At 36.7% G+C, this 20761-nt stretch overlaps 3 protein-coding genes across 8 annotated transcripts in view; 1 reads left to right on the forward strand and 2 right to left on the reverse strand.

The window, feature by feature from the left end:
* Window positions 1-6556, reverse strand: part of dnm1l (dynamin 1-like) — a 17551-nt gene extending 10995 nt beyond the window's left edge. For 2 of the 4 annotated variants that reach the window (XM_016523219.1, XM_016523221.1), the window contains exons 1-8: window positions 6333-6556; window positions 4673-4817; window positions 4331-4366; window positions 3753-3799; window positions 2925-2996; window positions 1073-1159; window positions 821-983; window positions 529-649 (exon numbers count right to left, since the gene is read on the reverse strand). In XM_016523219.1, coding sequence (XP_016378705.1) covers window positions 529-649; window positions 821-983; window positions 1073-1159; window positions 2925-2996; window positions 3753-3799; window positions 4331-4366; window positions 4673-4817; window positions 6333-6434 — 773 coding nt within the window. In that variant the 5' untranslated portion in view covers window positions 6435-6556. The remainder of the gene's footprint in view (window positions 1-528; window positions 650-820; window positions 984-1072; window positions 1160-2924; window positions 2997-3752; window positions 3800-4330; window positions 4367-4672; window positions 4818-6332) is intronic. The other 2 variants (XM_016523220.1, XM_016523222.1) reach the window with 1 other exon arrangement.
* A 2902-nt stretch (window positions 6557-9458) lies between these two features.
* On the reverse strand, window positions 9459-11870 carry LOC107716654 (dnaJ homolog subfamily B member 9-like). Of its 3 annotated transcripts, none has more exons than XM_016523150.1 (3): window positions 11827-11870; window positions 10805-11029; window positions 9459-10156 (listed from the first exon to the last, which is right to left on the reverse strand). In XM_016523150.1, exons 2-3 carry the CDS (start codon window positions 11019-11021, stop codon window positions 9723-9725), a joined length of 651 nt encoding a protein of 216 aa, XP_016378636.1. In that variant the 5' UTR covers window positions 11022-11029; window positions 11827-11870; the 3' UTR covers window positions 9459-9722. The 3 variants fall into 3 exon arrangements, with proteins under 3 accessions (XP_016378636.1, XP_016378634.1, XP_016378635.1); XM_016523148.1 differs by lacking the exon at window positions 11827-11870 and adding an exon at window positions 11751-11812; XM_016523149.1 differs by lacking the exon at window positions 11827-11870 and adding an exon at window positions 11729-11808.
* Window positions 11871-13216: 1346 nt separating this feature from the next.
* Window positions 13217-20761, forward strand: part of LOC107716705 (transcription initiation factor TFIID subunit 4-like) — a 42700-nt gene continuing 35155 nt past the window's right edge. The window contains exons 1-6 of the mRNA XM_016523223.1: window positions 13217-14438; window positions 15089-15249; window positions 16064-16240; window positions 16340-16462; window positions 19988-20077; window positions 20486-20671. Coding sequence (XP_016378709.1) covers window positions 13217-14438; window positions 15089-15249; window positions 16064-16240; window positions 16340-16462; window positions 19988-20077; window positions 20486-20671 — 1959 coding nt within the window. The remainder of the gene's footprint in view (window positions 14439-15088; window positions 15250-16063; window positions 16241-16339; window positions 16463-19987; window positions 20078-20485; window positions 20672-20761) is intronic.

Here is a 20761-nt window from a genome sequence, read left to right on the forward strand (position 1 = left end):
TCTGTCTCTCTCTCTCTCGCTCTCCCTACCGTTAGGTAACTTGTGCATTGTTTTACTTACTTGTTTTTGACATATCTGACCGAACTACAAACTTTCCAGTGATGTCTGTGAGAAAGGTATATTCACTCGACGAGCTTGCGCATCTGCGCCGCCGCGCGCTCAATCCACTCAGCGTGCTTTTTTTATTAGCTCGCGCACATCAGCTATACAGGCGTTAATACTGAATGTTTAACATTATATTCATTGCATACATATACTTCGTAGTAGACATCCTTAACTCCTTTCTGCTGTCTGTTGTTGGTGTTTCTTTGTTTGAATATGGCGCTTATCACATGCTGTGTGGTATCGGCGTTTGGTATCGGGGCATTTTAACGAGTACGAGTATGAGTACAGGAGACCAGTATCGGGCCCGATACCGATACACATCCCTAATATATATATATATATATATATGGTTATCTTTTAAATATAATTAACATTTTAAATAGATTGACAGTCATATTAATAAACATCTATTTCATTTTGTACCTGTTGACCACTCCAATCAGTCCTAGTTTGACAGGAATAACTCTGCCCATGAGAACATCCATTGCATCAGTACCGGCATCCATCAGATCTAGTTTAGTCACTACAGCCAGCGTTCTGCGACCTGAAAGCAGAAAATGAAAAAATTTAAATGCTGTGTCACTAAAAAAAATCTGCATCACACAGCTATGGGGAAAAAACATCACATCACACAAACTGAAAGGTACAGACATTGTGTGCAAAAAAAAAAAAAAAAAATGCACAAGCAGACCAAAATAAAGGTTAATATGCTGACCGTCTGGATCCACCTCACGGGCGACTTTCAGAGCTTCAGAGGTGGCCATGTCCGTGTTCGCTGCAGTGACAGCTAAAATGATGCAGTTGGGATTGCTGATGTATTTTAAGATTAGTTCGCGGATCTGCAGCTCGATATCTTTAGGCTGGTCTCCCACTGGGACCTGAACATGAATATATCAGTGTCAGTATCAAAAAATAATCCACAAAAGGAATATTCAAACAGGCCAAGCTAAGCTACTAAATAAAACACCTTTGTGATGCCAGGCAGATCCACCAGTGTGAGATTGACAACATGTGGTGAGAAGACTTTCAGGTGAATTGGCTCATCACTGATCCCCTGTGAAACAATGACACAACATTCTGTATTTCTTAAACTGCAGATGTCAATAGGAACTACACCACAGTTCAAAAGTTTGGGGTTGGTAATAATTTTTTCAAGCTTTTGAAAGAATTTATGTTCACTAACATAATGGCATAATGGTTAGAGAGCCAGACTGGTAAACCAAAGGTCACAGGTTCGAGTCTCGGTACCGGCAGGAATTGTCAGTGGAGGTGAACAATAATCAGTTCAGTGGGAGTGAACAACCAGAGCTCTTCAACCTTCAACACCACGACTGCGCCACAGCAATATGGCTGCCCACTGCTCCGGGTGTGTGTTCACAGTGGCTACGTTTACATGCAACCAAATAATCCGTTTGTAATCGGATTGACGGCTCAATCGGACTGAAAAGCCTTCATGTAAACACCTTAATCGATCTGATTGAGCTCGATCAGAATTAAATTTCGATCAAATTGAAGGGGGTGGTTTATTCCTTTTCTAATACGATTGAGAGTGCATGTAAACACTCGATCGGATTGAACCTCGAAACTGAAAGGACTGCGCATGTGCAATGACGCAGAAATAGCATGATGACGTAAGACGCGCGGAACGAGCGGTTCTTCCTTTTGAATAAAGTGTTGTATAAATGCGTGTTCTGTCATGTTGTATAAATGCCTGTCCTGTTGTATAAACTCTCTGTCATTATAAAACTCAACTGTGAATTGGAGCAGGACAACCTCCCACCAGTCCTTGTTTTGGATTCTCATCCACAGGCAACCCGTTTTGGGCACGGGGAGGGGCATTTTTATGGCGTGATAAATATGAGCAGCACGGCACAGCAGTTTATACGTATATTTATCCATACATTGATAAATATTAATTCTGCTGTTAAAAACAAATAAAGAAACTGTGTAGGAGAGTGGTTATTATGTGCAAACAGTGAAGGAACTCTATATTTGTGCAGTGTGCGCATGTCAAAAAAAAATCTATTCCGATTTGAAGCTTGTGACATATAAACGCGCACATCAAGCCGATCACTTTATTTAGCGTTCATGTAAACACTACATTCAGATTCATCAATCGGAAATGAATTCAGTCCGATTGAACCAAAAATTGTGCATGTAAACGTAGCTACTGTGTGTGTGTGTTCACTACTCACTGCTGTGTGTGTGCACTTGGATGGGTTAAATGCAGAGCACAAATGAGTATGGGACACCATACTTGGCCACACGTCACGTCACTTCACTTTACTCACTAAGGCTGCATTTATTTGATAAAAAATACAGTAAAGACACTAATATTGTGAAATATTATTACAATTTAAAATAACTGTTTCTATTTTGTTATATTTTAAAAATTACATTTATTCCTGTGATGGTAAATCTGAAATTCCAGCAGTCATTACTCCAGTCTTCAGCATCACATGATCCTTCAGAAATTATTCTAATATGGCGATTTGCTGCTCAAAAACATTTATCAATGTTGAAAACAGTTGTGCTGTTTAATATTTTTGTGGAAACCATCATACTTTTTTTTTCAGGATTCTGAAAAGTTGAAAATAACAGCATTTATTTGAAACAGAAATCGTTTGTAACATTATAATTGTCTTCACTAACAATTTTGATCAATTTAATGCTACCTTGCTAAAAAAAAAAGTATTAATAAAAAAAAGAACAAATAATAAAAAATCCTACAGACCCCAAACTTTTAAAAGGCAGTGTGCAGGCAGGTTTAAAAAAAAAAAACATCATCTGATTTAGTTCACTTAAAGACTCTTCCTTACCTTATTATTGCCAGAAACTCTTTCAGTTTCATTTTCAATTTCTTGCCTGATTTCATCAAAATCTGTGTAGATCTAAAAGGCAATGACACGATATTAAAAATCATGATATCTTACTTCACAAAGACTTAAATCAAACTTCCATAAAATTAAAGAGAAAAAAACCACCAAGGAATGGCATTAATGTTACATGAGGTGAACGCACAGCATGTGTCTGGACTCCAGACTGCACTGAGAATACCTCCTGTGATCATTTAGACCAACAGAAATTAAAGGGCTTGTTCTTCTTCATCTGCTCATCAAACTATGAAACCAAACAAACTTACTGCACTGTTGTATGGAGCATAAATGTATTTGATGAACAGAATGACTTAAAACAATAAACATCTTAACATGAAATTTTACTTAGATTCTTTCATCTTAAATATACATATGTACAGTAATCAGTTTAAAAGTTGTTTATTGAATTTAAACTGGTTTTGAGGACAGCACACTTGACATTGCTTGAGGAACTTGCTGCATGTTCTTACAGCCGAGAGCACATTTGTAGAGAGCGTTGTATGTTTGCCGAGAGTGCAAGGTTTGTGTGAAATTCCCTTTTATGTAATTGGAATATTTCAAATTCATTAACCTTACAACAAGGTTCATGTGCGTATGTGATTTAGGTGGAAATTTTTCATGAGAAAAATAAGTTTATAAATATACATTATCCATGCAATTAATAAAGTGGTTCATAATGGATGCCTAAAAATATTCAAAGGGTCACACATGTTTGTGACAAAGCTGATTGTGAATTCTTTGTCCAAATATCTGTTGTACTGCTTTCTTTACCTTGTTTTTGGTGTGTAGAAATTTCCCCCACTCTTCTCCATCCACTCCTGTGGGAAACAACAGTGACAATGACATTATCAATGACACAATACTGGGTCACATAACCTATGTAAACGTTCACGTTCTTCGGGGAGTTTACTCTGCCAAGTAGGATAGGCTTTTGTTCCACGACAACATATCATCTCTATTTTTCAAAAGCACCAGTACAGCAAATGAAACAAAAGCTGCTACAAAACAAATGCCAAGTGGGTAGCACAGCATACCTAGCGTATTCTAAAACACACTGTCCTAATAAAAATTTTGAATCTTCACTACAAGGTGACATTTAAATAGCAATTGATGACTGTTAGAGAGTTATTAGTGAGTGAACAGACATTTAGAGTCCCAAATCATTCATACTCACCACTTCAAATCTGAAACTGGATTGTACTCTAAATACTTCAGTCTGGGTTTGTTTAAGCTAAGCCATTGCATTGGCAGCGTAACCAAAGCTTATAATCAAATAATGGAAGCAGGATGAGGAAAAGCACAAAGCTGCTCAACACAAGCAAAAGGGCAAGGAACAAAGAAACGGAGACCTTTGTAAAAGCGCCCATTTTTCCAGGCATTGGGGTCTGTGTTTAAAGAGAGATGACAGAGTTAGCCTGCAGCAATGCCGTCTTTATAGGACTCTACAGTAGCCAAAACCACACAAATGCAGAGACACCCATGCTAAAAGCTTCATCTATGGATTTGTATGGACTAGATACTTCGTGTTTGGAAAGTTCACATATTTTATTTAAACAAACAGCACACAGTCAGGAATAAATCGGCTCGGATCACTACCTTTCCCTTTCTCTTTTGATTTAGTACCGGACACTGCTGCATCGCCATTGATTGATTCATGCTTTTTTGATGCAAATAGGAAAAAAAAGAGATACCGTTCTCCTCGCCGGTCTTTCTTCTGTCCTCAGGGTCTACGTGCACCAGCTGCAGGATAAGAGGTCTGCGGGTGACGATGCCCGTCCCGCGGGGCAGGAGGTCCCTGCCAACCAAACTCTCCAGTACTGAACTCTTCCCACTGCTCTGCAAATAAGATGAACCACAGAAAACAAACAAGTCAGTACTGACTAAATCTATCTGGACTACTGAACATTTAGTGAAGAAAAAAAAAATGTTTTAAGTAACTAAAAATTAACTTTGTTGATCAAACCAGTACCTTTGACAGATTAACCCTATAAATCTTACTGTATCATTTTTGAACTTCTAATGGCTCTAAATAATCAACATGCTAAAAATTTGCATTGCGTTATATGTTTTGCCCCACAATAAAAACTACAGGGCTTTGATCATTAAACTAAACATTTAAATATCAACATACTAAGAAATATTATTGGGAGATATAGAGTGACAATTGATAGTGACAATTGATATTTTTATGCATTTGAATAGTCTGATATACTGTTTTAAATAATCTCATTATAAACTATCAGTATTTAATCCTACATTTTTACCTATATAAATAATAACATCTGCATCAAATTGCATATTTTGCTCAGTTTGACAGATTGAGGGTGAGCTCCATATTCTCACTATATCATACTATATGAGCCATAAAAGCCTGATGTATCAAATATGATACAAAAAAATTAATTAATTAATTAAATAAAAAAAGAAACACATGTGCAAACTTTACTTAGTTTTTATTTCATATGTCAGGCTTTACAGGGTTAACAATACTTTCTTGGCCACCCAGACAGCCATATCCTCTTAAGCGGTCAGTGAAAGTCCCTACTTTAAGACTCTTTAAACTTGTTAGACCTTAAGTGTATGTGGCAGACAGTAGGAAACTCCTCTACTTCATGAGTCAATCTCTGGTTTACTTCCATTAAAGGTCTTTATTACAACACTATCAAGTATACAATACTTCCATAATGAAATGATGCAGATATCTTGTGTAATTTCAGGATGGAAAAGATCCACAATCCTTTTCACCCGTTTTGTCCTTGTAGAATGATTCCTGCTGCAGCTGTTCAGTTCAAACATGCTGCCTGAACTGTCAGGTTCAGACCGATCATGGCACATCTCTTCATCTGTTAGCTGCTGTACTGAGATCAGCACAACTCTAAAACTCACGTTGTGATATTGCTCACACTGTTAAAACATAAACATATACCTAACAGTAGAAATTTTCATATAATATGCCCGTGAAGTCAATTATTGAAATAGGAATGAGGAAACAAGCGAGGGCTTGAGTTAGCACGCTAGTTAGCTGGATAGCGCTGGTAACATTATTTTAAAGCTCGCTACAGATTTTGATTTTAGTCTTAATTTTCGGTATATTTAATGCGACATTCGTTTATTTGTCGTTGACCTTGCCATATGTAATTTTGAAAAAAATAATAGCTAAATACTAGGCTGTGTTTCAAAACAAGTGAACTGCCTAGTTAGGGGGCTTCATAGGCGCGCTCGAACTTTAGATACCATCGGAACTTTGGCGCCCAAAAATGAAGTCTAGGTAGGTACCTCACTAGGTTTTGAGACACTGCCATAGACCTGTTTCAATCTGAATGGAAACCGCAACTGAAACATTAACGTTACCTGCGTTCCCACCACTGCAATCTGAGGCAGCTGGATAATATCCGCCCCGACTGTGTTAAAAACATCCTGGAGTTTGTTAATGACAGGAATAAGAGCCTCCATCGCGTTGACGACCTCTTCCCCTGTCAAAATGAATGAACTAAGGCGAATACCCCGGCTAAACACGGCACAAAGTCATCCAATGTCCCTCACAGTCGCACCATGAACCAACCCGGCCGCGGAAAAACTGCGCACCGGTGTATTGGTGCATTGTGGGACTTGTAGTTTTACACGACACAACAGCTGTTGACCCACTTTTGAATTTTCTGGAAATAAACTACATTTCCAAGCATTGTTCTGAGTGAATGCGCCAAGGCAACCGTATGGGGTGCAACAAAAATATTCAGGAAAACATGTTTTGGGTGAGGTAGCGCTGAACATAGTTAAAGTGGCAGTATTACATAAATTATGACACAAGTAGGCACGTGGTGCTATTAATATATAGCACCATGTTGTTATCTGAACAACTATACATCTTTTTTTTTTGTATATGTACTTTTGTATAAATAAATACATACATAAATAAAGCCACTTACATTTACATTTATCAATATCATATTTTTAATCAATATCAGGATTTGAGAGCCTTTTAATTTAACATTTGTAAAAAATAAAATAAAAAAAATAAAAAAACGTCAGTATTGTTTAATTTCCTGTCACCCGTCCCCTCTGTGGGACGCCTAAGTTTACTTCACTATATTACAATTAAATCCTAATCTAATCATGACAAACTATATATCGTTGGAAAGATCTAAGACTCCTAAATAGATATTTTACCAATGTTTTTGTTAAAAAATGATGTAGGAAAAGTAATAGATTAATTTATGACAAGAGTGCACCTCAAAAATCTACATCATAACAGGAGTTCTGATCTTTGTCAAAAAAAAGTCTTCTTTGTTACCTTTTTCTCTATCACACTTTAGAAATCATCAGAAATTATATATCAATTGAAAACTTTAAATCTCAAAATTCATCCTTTGAAACCCATTTTAAAATCAAACATTGCATTACCATGAAAATGGTACATCAATATCATGTTACAAAATGTTTTCGTTCATGAATTATAAAAATTTAAGTTTGGATCGTGCACTTTCACGTCTATGTTCAAAAATGTGAGTGACAGTTAAGGCGTTAAAGTAATTTAATAAATATGTAAAAATGGGTTTTGAGCAAGACTGTTTCAAACTTCCTCAGTAACATTAATAATTGTATATGTCTGTTTCTCTTTCTATCCCACGTTCTATCTATTTGATATATTAAGCATCTACATATGTATATTACAATCAAAATGTTATATCCATTCAAGTTTACTGAGGGTACTAAAAATGTGGGTACTTCATAAAACAAAATAAATGTTTTATGAAAAGAAAAATGCCATCAAACAAATAGTTTTCAACACTATTTATTGTTAACCCAAGTATACATACATCTGGGTTCGAACAGCCTATTTACTATTACTTTTCATCCATGGGATTACAATAAAGAAAGTGCCAGATCATGAGTCTACCGAGACTCATTTCATAACAACTATGTCAGCGGGTAACAGTTAAAACAACATGAGAGCTGCCTTTAAATATTGCACACAGGATTATTCGACAAAACAGGTCACAGGTGAAGTCATACAGGAACACAGCTGGGTTATACATTGTATTTACAAAAAACATTGTCAGGCAAATGCTAAGTTGGTACATTCCCCTTGTCTTTTTTTTTTAGGGGTAACTGCCATATAAATCAATCTCAACTCTTATGTTTTGTTACAAACAAAACAAAAAACAAAACACTGAGACCTACTTTCTCTCAGCCATGCAAACTATAACACACGAGGTCATAAAAGTGCTCCAATCTGATTACATTAAAATCAATCTACCACAATGAGTGGGAAGGCACCTTTCTATCTAATAAGTGTTAGTTTGAAAGAAACTACTTCAATATAATGAACTATATTATTCACGGCAATGCAGCAAACATTTGTTAAGCTTCACATAAAAATAAGAGACCAGTTCATGAAGATGTGAATCCCAAAGACTCATACCATGAGCCTTCAGCTGCACCAACACTACAACAAAATATACAACCTTGGATAAGTAGAGAAGATAATGGAAGAGCTAAACTGTCTGTCTGATGTTTTCATCAAATCATGATTCAGGATTTCAGCACATTCGTTCTTTCAGTAGAGTAGGGGATATTAGTAGCTAACCAGGCATGAAACAGAATTTTTGTGCGAATAACAAATTGTTTCATATGTTTAAGAAAGTGCAATTTAAACAAATGCACACTAATATAAGAGTGTCATCAAATGTAGTTTGTTATTCATAAATTAATGGCCATTTTTTAAATTTAGTGCTGCAGGGATGAAAACAAACTCATCAAAAACCTAGAACTAGACTCTGAGGTTAATAAAGGAACAGTTCATCCAAAAAATCTAAATATGCTGAAAATGTACATTTCTGCAGTGAATGGGTGCCGTCAGAATAGAAGTTCAAAAAAGTACATCACGATGTACACCCCAGTACACAATTCCAGTCCAACAATTAACGTCTTGTGAAGTGAAAAGCTGCATGTTTGTATGAAACAAATCCATCAATAAGACGTTTTAAACTTCAAACCGTTGCTTCCAGCTAAAATACAAGTCCTTTTTATAATACTGCTTTTTCAAGTGAAAAAGTCACCTAGTCTGAGTTGGGAAAGAAATGCACAGATCAATCACTGTTTACAAGCCAAAACTATTTTAAACAAATATGCAGTGGATTTTGATGTGAGAGGACAACAGGGGACGGACCTTTTTTACCGGAGGAAACGTTATTATGGTTCATGGTCTATTTTAGCCAGAAGCGGCGGTTTAAAGCTGAAACACCTTAATGATGGATTTGTTTCTTACAAACACACAGACATTTCACAGGACATTAATTGATGGACTGGAGTCGTGTGGATTACATGTTGATTATTGTGATGTTTTTATGAGCTGTTTGGACTCTCGTTCTGACGGCACCCATTCACTGCAGAGGATCCATTGGTGAGCAAGTGTTGTGATGCTAAATCTCTCCAAATCTGTTCCCATGAAGAAACAAACTCATCCACATCTTGTATGGGGCCTGAGGGTGAGTACATTTCAAATTTTCATTTTGAGGTGAACTATTCCTTTAAGAGGCCACTATCCAACATAGTGTCAATTATAAATCTCAGTCAAACCAATGGAAACAAATGCACCCATTCTCATCATAAATAACAGATCAGTCACATGTAAAATCAAACCCCACTTATCACAGCAGCAAATTAATAACTCCATGTCTCCATCTAAATCAGGCATAAAAATAAAAGTGTGATGGTCCAATCTGTGGCCCACTCTGATGTTCAGGATGAGGTGCAGTCAGTGTACGTGGTGACCATATTTCCTCTTCGCTGCGTCACTGTTCTGCAGTGCTGTTTGGCTGTGCCCTGAAACCTGCTCTCTGTCCTTTTCATGTGTCGGTCAAATGCAAACATCTTCTCCATGTCTTCAAACATGTCCTCAAAGACTCCGGAGCCAAAAGTACCCTGGAAGTGTCTCTTATGGCGGTTGTGTGCTTGCTGGTGGGCCCTGAAGTGCTCATCAAAGTGCCGTTTTGGGCGAGCGTGCCTGTTTTGGCTATAGACGTCAAAGTCTCTGAACATGTCATCAAAGTTAAAATCAAAGGATTGATGAAAACGCTGCCCTCCTCCTCCATTCATGTCTTCATGGCTGAATGTATTGTGTCCTGATTGGTCATACTCTCGCCTTCTTTTCTCATCTGATAGTGTTTCATATGCTGCAGAACGAGTTAAAAATTATGCATATCAGACTGAACAATTCGAGGAATCTTTGCTTTAAACAACAAAAGTTTGGATTAATAAATTTTTTTAGGCTGCATTTATTTGAACAAAAATACTTAGTTACTTACATATTACAAATTAAAATGACTGTTTTCTATTTTAATATACTGTATATTAAAGTGCAATTTTTTTCCTGTCATGGCATAGACGTTTATAATATATTTCTAAGTGCTGTTGTTTTGAACTTTCTATTCATCAAAGAATCCTGAAAAAAGTAGCATGGTTTCCACAAAAATATTAAGCAGAAAAACTGTTTTCAACATTGATAATAATAAAAACCATTATTTATACTTGAGCACCAACAATAACTGATAATAACTGAACATCAAACCAACATATCTGAATGATTTCTGAAGAATCATGTGACACTGAAGACTGGAGTAATGGTGCTGAAAATTCAGGAAAAACTTTTTATATATATTAAAATAGAAAACAATTATTTTACATGATAATAAATTTTATATTGTGAAATATTATTACAATCAAATAAATGCCGCCATGGCGAGCATTAGTGACTACTTACACAGACATGAAAAATTCTTAATTATCACAAACTTTTGACAGGTAGTGTATATATAACCCACCTTCTGCAATCTCTCGAAATTTGGTTTCAGCATCGGGGCTCTTGTTCTTGTCTGGGTGATATTTCATGGCAAGCTTGTGAAAAGCTTTTTTGATCTGACGTTCGGAAGCATCTTTTGGCACACCGAGGATGTCATAGTAGTCCTTTCTGGCCAGTATGAGTTCAGTTATCATCAAGATGCACACTGCGAACATCAGTGTTGACTGTGCCATGGCCATGTTTCTGGCTGTTTGATAAGAGGATGGAAGAGAGAGCAGGATTTTGTGAGTTAAACATGTCTAAACACTAAACTAATACATAGATATGATCTACACCTCTTAATAACATTGTAATAATACATTAGAAGGAATCTGTATATATATTTCAAAAAATAAATTATTAAATAAAAAATAAACAAATGCAATTTCACTTATTTGTATAGTGGGAATTATCCAAAGTATTTTCAACCTGCTGTTTATAATAATATTCATGATGCACCACGCCTCCTTAGTTAACAGCAGTTTTGCCGTTTTAAACATCATAATAAAGAATTAAAAAATGATACTTTAAACTATTTAATAACATTGTAGAACATAACTGTTTTTTAATTTTTTTATCAGATTGTTTAGAATATTGCTTTTGCCAGTGTAACGTTATGTACAATATCTATTTTGCGATTTCTTTGGCAATATTATGTATTCTACTATATTTCCTTTATATTGTTTCATTTATTAAGAATGAGATATTAGAAACTCCCAGCAATACGCCTTTCGAAACCAACTTTCATAAGACTGATGAGCTCGATTAGCCAGCTTGCTAACATGAACATGACGTCTGATTTTCATCTAACTCTATCGCATTATCAACAACAGATCTTTAGACATATTCGCATTATTAAAACATGCCACATTAATTCAAACAATTAATAATAAGACGCAAATTTCACCATATTTAGCGCTTGTACTCACTCTCGCTGACAGCACCGTTAAAAATGATCAAAAGATGCTCGTGTTTTTAATATTTGGGCCGTACAACACGACTCGCAATTCTATTGGTCCAGCTCTGTACCACGTGATCTGCACATGAACCAGACACCAGAAAACTCACTGTTGCGTTGTATTTACGCAAAGTTTAATCTGTTTAGAGGTAGACATCATATTACTAATCAAAGCTTTCCAAACTAAACTCTTATTTCTGATATTATTTATACAGGGTCAAGACAAAAGCTTAAACCGTCATATCGACCCCCAAAATTGCATGTAAATTTTTTTCCACAAAATTCTCTAAGCCTTATTCCACAAGTCAACAAATGTCCATAACAGACTTTTAGCAGATACAGTTTTACCTATAAAAATAGCATATATGTGTGCATTATATATATATATATACAAGTTCCAATTATATAAATGAGAAAAAAATTAAGGAAAGAAAAACATATTTTTTTATATAATAAAAACATTTAACAAGTGAGTCTGTTTCAGTTACAAAGGGAAGGCCAAGAATCAGATGTTTTCTTTTTGTTTGTTTGTTGTTTAAAGATTTATAAATACAGTCAAGAGGTACATTAGGATAAACAATGTTTAAAAAATGTAAATGTTAAAATTTTACAGCTTTCTTAATTTTCTTAATATTGTTTTTAGATATTGTTGAACTTCGGCCTTTACAATTAGAAACAGGCTTATTTCCCCCATATTTACATTTATGTATACTGACTTTAGCTAATAGAAGTAGCATGTTATTTAAATAATATTCATTATAAGACATGTCATAATTGAAAAAACCTGTAAATACATTTTTTAAAGATGAGCACTATGTGATCCTTAATAAAATACAACAGAAATCTGACCCAAAACAAGCCGAATGAGGACAACTCCAAAAATGTATGAAACTATAAAACTATGTTTCTGCATCTATCAATATAACTATTGAAGATATTTATACATGAGTTTAATAGAAATGTATTTGATTTTATTCGAATATTTAAATATTACAACTATCATCCCCAAAAATATAAATATATTTATTATTTAAACGTATTTTTAAATATATTTAAATTTGAATGTACATTTAGTTATTAAAATGTAATTTATTTTTTATTGAATCATATTACGTTTATATATATGCGTATACCAAATGGTAAAAATAAAGACAATACCTTATTTTATTAATAACCACAAATCACACAAATATTCAATATATACTTTTAACTGGATATCTGTATTCGAATATTTAAATATTACAACTATCATCCCCAAAAATATAAATATATTTATTATTTAAACGTATTTTTAAATATATTTAAATTTGAATGTACATTTAGTTATTAAAATGTAATTTATTTTTTATTGAATCATATTACGTTTATATATATATGTAGTTTCCAAATTTGATTCCAGATATGACAGACTTATGAAAACAGCTGCAAATCTTGCCCATGATGTCATTACGTTTCCCACAATGCCTCAGCAGCAAAACAACGCACGCGCCGTGCGCATTTCTAAAGCGTCTATCAAAGATGGCGGGCGTCCCCGATCCACTGGAAGATATGCTCTACTCCGAAGTGGACGAAAAAGCCGTCAGTGACCTCGTAGGCTCGTTAGAATCGCAGTTGGGTGGACAGAACAAGGCGGTCGGTCCTCAAGGCGACATCAGGAGACCCTCAAACGCGCTAAATCCACACTTGGGGAAATTACTGGCCGTACAAGTAGGAACAACACAGGAGCAGCAGCGGCAGCCAGAGCGAAACCAGGAGGGAAACTCTCAAGAAAACGGTCCGGACAGGATACCGGGGTCCAGTTCTGTCCCGTCCACCTCGAACCTGCCTAGTACCTCTGCGAATTTGGTTACAGCCGCGAACCGGGTGCAATATCATTCATCAAATCCATCAACTTGTTCAAGTGACGCAGCACCTACAGACTCTCACCCCAATACAAATCACATTTCGTCTGCTGTCCGGACGGTTCCCGCCAGAATACAGACTGTGAACGGAAGCAGTGGCACGATAAACTCTTCTGTTATCGCTTCTGCTCCTGCTTCTGTAAACGGTATTGACATTGGTTCAGGTGTAGGTAGTGGTAAAAGCAACATGTCTGCTCCTACTAGTACAAATACTGCTTTTGTGTCCGCTCAGCCCAACAGCACACTGCCACATGCGAATGTGTCACTAGATAGTCAAGCAAACCCCACCATAGCACTGCACAGGCCTCCTAGCACCATCACAAGTGTCGTACACAACGGAGGTGATCCCAAAGTCTCAGGATTGCCCGTGCAGGGTGCCGGTCTTGTGCCCACCTCCGTGACATTCACAAACACAGAGCCCAAATCTGACCTTCAAAACCAGATGAAAGCCATCGTCCCGAACAAGCTTCCCGGGACTCCCGTAGGGTTGCACCCCAGCACACCCACTCAGATTATAGTGTCGTCCAGTCCAGTGGTGACCTCACTTTCTGTGGCAAGCACGCCCTCTGTCCTTGCAAAGCCAGCGACGACTGCTCTCGTAGGACAGCCTACGACCCTGTTGAGACCCGGGACGCCCATTCAGGGCACAGCAACTGTGGCGCCCCCACAGCGTCAGGGGGCTCCTACGACCCAGCTGATCGTCAGACCTCAGCAACAAACTACCATTCAGTTACCGCCGGGATTCACCATACCTCCAGGTAAAACCTTGGGAAGTTATAAGGGGACCAGCTACAACAAAGAGGGGTTTACAGGGACAATTCACCCAAAAATAGAAATTCTGTCATCATTTAGTCACCCTAATGTTGTAAACCGGAATTTTTTTTTTTTTTTTGGAACATAAATTAGATATCATTGAGGAATATTTTTGTGCTGAAAGTAAATGGGGTCCAAAATAAGACTAGACCCCATTGACTTAAATTTTTTGTGGAATCAAAAAACTTTAATGATTATGGTCACATTTACCATAGCTTTGCGAAATGCTCACATGCTAAATCCAGTCATTTCCAAAGGAATCCCCACAATTGGGATTTCCATGTGAGGGCAAACAATTTGGCAAAAGTTGGTCGTGTGGATTTGCTGCGTTGACCAACAAAGTTGGTCTGAAAGTGACTTCTGTGTGAGTTGTGCTTCATAAATCACTAAATTATTGACAGGATATACATTTTTGGCCTGCAAAATTTTGCTAATGTGGCTGCACATTTTTCAAAATATCTTTTAAGTTCCATAGCAGTAAGTAAGTCATAATGGTTTGGAATGACATGAGTGTAATAAGTGAAGTAATGTTACTACTTTTTCCTTTAATTACTCCTATATGATTTGTTGAATTTTTCCCTATGTTCTTCTTAAGGTATGGTGCTGGTACGCACGGAGGCCGGTCAGCTGGCCCTGGTTCCTCAGCAGGTCCTAGCCCAGGCCAAAGCTCAGAACCAAAATAAAGGCACCCTGTCACCGAGACCTGCTACACCCACTGCTGGAACGGCTTTCAGAGTCACTACACCTGTTGCCCAGGTATGAGCAAGACAGGTCATCTCAAAGCATTTGAAACTCTTGTTGCATCATAATATTGTTTTAGCAGTGAATTACTAAAATGATAACTATAAAGAAAGACCATCTCTGTTGCCACTTTCATTGCATCTTTTTTTCCATGCAGTGAAATTGAATTAAATGAAATGGTTCTCCTGTGTTGTTCCAAAGTAAAATCACCTTTAAATGAGTCCATATGACCTTTGAAGTGTTCTGAAACCATATGATAGCTTTGTGTGGTGAAAAGGCTTAAATGTAAGTGATTTATTTGCAGATAATCTCATCCTGATTTTACAGTCAAATCAAATGTTGCGCAGGTTGCATGACAGTAACAACAAACATCATTTCTCGAGTGGCTTGTAACCAAACATGACATCTTATTTGATTCGCTTCTGTTAATCACACAAGACTATCAAATGTCCTCAGATTTGGTAACTGGCACATAAATCGAGTACTTTCTGCTTTTTTAAAAATGCTTTTTTGCCCTTTTTGAAGTTTAACAACAACCTGTGGTGAACTTCCATTGAATAAAAAATACCTGCGTAAATTATTCTTTGGTAATTATTGTTTTGTCTGTTCTGCTGAAAAAAAAAAGACAACATATGGGATTGGAATGATGTGAAAGTGGGTGAATCATGGGAGTTTTCATTTTTGGCTGAACCGTTCTTTAAATGTGTTGTTTATTGTATTACTTCAAACTACAGTTCAAACTGAAAGCTTGGGCAAAACATTTATTTTTGTCGTGGTGCACAAACCACTTGAAACAGTCCTTAACTCGGCTTGGCTTTTACTTTTGTAGCAAAAGACAGCAGTGGTAACAATTACCTCGGCTCAGAAGCCCACCACCACAGTCATTACAGCAGGGGCCCGTGTGCAGCCTGCACCGCAGACAGTCCTCAAGCCCTCTGTGACCCCTCAGAGTCCCATCACCACCTCTGTTGCTGCCCCAGCTAACCGAGCCCCTATCCTCTCTCAGGTAGTGCTAAACTGTTTTCATTCATAATGTCACTTACTATTGGTGGACATGGATTCTATTTCATTATTTATTATAAAATACTGGAATTTTTCATTTCAGGAAATGCAAGAGAATGTAAAGAAGTGCAAGAACTTCCTAGCAACGCTTATCAAACTGGCATCCCATAATTCCCCCTCGCCGGAAACATCTCGGAATGTGAAGGCACTAGTGCAGGATCTGCTGGTAAGTCTTAGTTTTTTAGTGTTTAAAGGTGAAGTGTTTTATTTCTGCATCACTAGCAGCAATGTTTTGGTTGAGACACTTCATTATTGTTTCACTGTCAATAAAAGAATTGATCTAGTAGTTCATTGTGACAATTTAAATGATAGTATTTCCTCTAGTGATATTCTTATGCTAAACTATAGATGTCAGCAGTTGCAGGGCTCATAAAACATTTTTTTTTTCTGCTGGCTCAGACAGAGCAGTAAAGGTGTCTATACACAGCCACGTTAAAGGGTTAGTTCACCCAAAAATGAAAATTAGCCCATAAATTACTCATCCTCAAGTCATCCTAGGTGTATATGACTTTCTTCTTTCAGACGAATCCAGTCGGAGTTATATAAAAAATTGTCTTTGATCTTTCAAGCTGTTTCATGGCACTCAGCGGGTGTTGCATGCATCAGTCCAAAAGAAGTTAAATAAAAAGCGCTCATCCATAAAAAATTTCTCACACGGCTCCGGGGGGTGAACAAAGGCCTCCTGTAGCGAATCGATGCGTTTTTGTAAGAAAAATAACCATATTCAAAACGTAATAATCACTTTAATGTAGCTTGCGCTCACTGTTGTACACTGGAAGCAGTTCCGGGCGGATGACGTATGAGGTCAGCTTTGCGCATGCGCCGCTCAGAAGTGACGCATGCAGAAGCGCAGGGGAGAGGCCAAAACAAAACAACGATCACTTATTAGAAGTACAAAACAAGGATTTGTAAAGAAGAATGTCAGAGGATTTCGATATAAGCCAAGAGGAGACTGGTTTTCCTTTGCTAAAGTAAGGAAACTTTGCTTCCTTTGCTCCTGTAAACAAATGTTGGTTTTCACAAGACTCACCGGCGCATGCGCAACGCTGACATCTTACGTCATCCGCCCGGAACTGCTTCTGTGTACAACTGTTGGTGCAAGCTACATTAAAGTGATTATTACGTTTTGAATATGGTTATTTTTCTTACAAAAATGCATCGATTCGCTACAGGAGGCCTTTGTTCACCCCCCGGAGCCGTGAGAGACACTTTTTTTTATGGATGGGCGCTTTTTATTTAACTTCTTTTGGACTGATGCATGCAACACCCGCTGAGTGCCATGAAACAGCTTGAAAGATCAAAGACAATTTTTAATGTAACTCCGACTGGATTCGTCTGAAAGAAGAAAGTCATATACACCTAGGATGAATTGAGGGTGAGTAATTTATGGGCTAATTTTCATTTTTGGGTGAACTAACCCTTTAAGGCTGCTCTGTGTCTGCTGAAAGACATAATGTAGCATAAAAGATAGACTAAATTACCGATCAAAGTATACAGTTGTCATTGCTTTGTAAATGCATGTTATGCCACCTATGATCAGCATTAAATGCCACTGCAGAAGCACTTGTGTGTACCTTTACAGTGTAAATTTGGCATAATTGAGATTTTTCTTTTAGATATTTTTTACTTTTATTCAACTTTGTTTTTGTTACTTACAAAAGTTTTTTTTTTTTTTTTACACAAATAATTTGCTACAAAGCTATGAATTCACACTTAATGCCACCTTAAGTGTGAATTCATAGCTTTGTAGAAAATAATTTGTAGAAAAAAAACAGTATAAATTAATTCTTAAAAAACCTCATCTATAGTCAGCTCTGTAACTTTATATTAATTTTCACATCTGCAAATCTCACAAAAATGTTAATACATCATTAAATCCTGAAAATTTACAGGTGCGTATGGTCATGAAAAACCTGGAAAAGTCATGGAATTTTAAAACTGCAATTTCCCGGCCTGGAAAAGTTACGGAAGTTTATTTCACAAATCTCTGTGCAATAAAATATATTTTTTAATTAGGTCCTGAATTTCGGTGAGGGATCGCGCATATATCGCCTAGTTTTACTCATTCCCGCAGGTTTCGCGTTTATAATGCGGGAAATTCCCGCAAACATTTATTTTCTATAGCATGTAGGTTGGATGTAAATAAACCCACACAGAATATTAGATCGAATCAGTCATATGAAAACAGCATGAGTGATTCAGCGGTACCTCGTCTTCTCTCTTTCATCCTCTCAAAACAGCTTTACATCAGCGCATCTCTGCTGCACTACAAGAGAGCTGCTGCACGCTGCGATATAAGACTTTCACTCGCGTTTAGGGACAGTTGACAGAATTGTCACTTGCCTGATCGGGTCATTGTTGCATTGTCATAAAACTGTATCATTTGCACATCTTTTTAAGTCTTTTTTAAACCATTGGGTAGTCGCGTGCGCACATAAAGCCACCTCGCAAACACTTCGCAAGTACTAAATATTTTTCGCAGCTTGTAGGGGTTTTGCACAACAGACATCCATATTCTGTTAAACGGGTCTCGTCGCTTCCGGTTCAATCATTTTGCATATGCTTCATTAAATATGAAGCTGTTTTACTCAAGATGCCTTCAAAGTAGATACAAAGATGATCATAACCAATGTCCATTATATGCGGATTGATATCTAAAAGTTTTTTTTTTGTTGTTATTATTCTTTTCACTAACATTTAGATATTAAATTGAATAAAACGTCAACAATAAAAACAGCTAGCTAGTTTTTAACTCGTTACCTTAAAAGTCCGTAGATATCGGCATTATTTAATACGGATGTTAACACGTTCTCCGACAAGCGGAAGCAATGAGACCTGTTTTCCGGGTTTGGTCAGGTGACATTCGGCAGCCAAATACACACAAAATTATGTCAAAATGCCTGCCCTGCCGAGTATCCTCATAAACACAGTCAGTTTTGTCTTAAGTAAATGTAAGTAATTGTTGAGAAAGAGATCCATTGTCGGTCTTAAAGGGACAGCCACCTAATAAAGCTGTGCCGTCTGTCATCAATGTTAATCAAACAACAAAAGAAAATAAAGGTCAATCACTGCTCTTGACTAAATAACTTTCGTAACTTTAATTATAAGGATTAATCTGTTTTTAATTTACATTTGATTTAATTTCTGTATATTTCTATACCTGAATACTAGGATACTTGTTAGACCTAAACGGTTTCCTAAATGCAATTCAGGTTCTGAGTTTAGTTGATAATATTGGTTAAATAAATTATAATATTCAGTGATGTGATGATATGTTCTCTGCGAGGATTAACGTCTGGCACAGTCACAGCTTGTATTTATTATTAAAACAAATAGAAAGCAAATAAGTAGCATTAATAGTCATTCATTTTAGCATATGCTATGAAAAATTTGAACATGGATTTTTATTCTTATTTTACATGTATACTTGAAACATGTATAAATAATGAACAGTCATGAATATTGTCTCAAAAGTCATGGAAAAGTCGTACATGACGTAAAGATTTATTGATCAAAAGTGCTTGCGTAATAGGGCAATCCTTATTTTTGAGCCCTGAATTGTTTTCTTTAAACTTGAGCTGGTTATTGAAACTTTCAGTACTTATATAACGGGAGTAAATCTTTTCATAAACCCATGTGTAATTTTATTTGAGATAACTGATGTGCATTTTGCCTTCTAAAATCTGCAAAGGACGCAAAAATTGAGCCTGAGGAGTTTACAAATCGCCTTCAGACAGAGTTGAAATCATCTCCTCAACCGTACCTGATCCCTTTTTTGAAGGTAGGACTCAAAAAAGCAGTTGCGTTTATTGTTCTTAATTACAGAAACCAAAAAATGAAAATTCTGTTATCATTTGCTCACCCTCATGTCTTTTTGTGGAACACAAAGGAAGATATTTTAAAAAATGTTGGTAACTAAATTGTTTCAGTTCTCATTGACTTCCATTGTGTGGACAAAAAAAATACAATGAAAGTCAATGGAGGCTGAAACTGTTTTGTTATCAACCTTCTTCAAGTATCTACTTTTGTGTTCAGCAGAAGAGATAAAATAATACAGGTTTTGAACGACATGAAGGTGACCAAATGATTACAGAATTTTCATTTTTGGGTAGACTATCCTTTTAAGACATAAAATGTTGCTTTTGTGTTTTCATAAACTTGAAATCTGTTTCCCCTTCTCTTTGTACAGAAAAGCCTGCCTGCTTTGCGTCTGACTCTTCTGAACTCCCAGCAGTCTTTAACTCAGCTGTCTCAGACCTCTGCTACATCCACCCCACTGACGGCGAACACTATTAAAGCTCCAGCACCGAACACACTGCCCACCACTGTATCTACCATCCGACCGGCTGCTGCCCTGGCTCCCACTACCACCATGGTACTCCTGCTTTCCTATGGTCTATTGTAGGCTTGGTCAATATATTGAACATTCAATGTATGAATATATACAGTGTATATATATATATAT

This window comes from Sinocyclocheilus rhinocerous, unplaced genomic scaffold (assembly GCF_001515625.1).
Source record: "Sinocyclocheilus rhinocerous isolate Xijiao unplaced genomic scaffold, SAMN03320098_v1.1 scaffold1201, whole genome shotgun sequence".
NCBI classification, from domain to species: Eukaryota; Metazoa; Chordata; class Actinopteri; order Cypriniformes; family Cyprinidae; genus Sinocyclocheilus; species Sinocyclocheilus rhinocerous.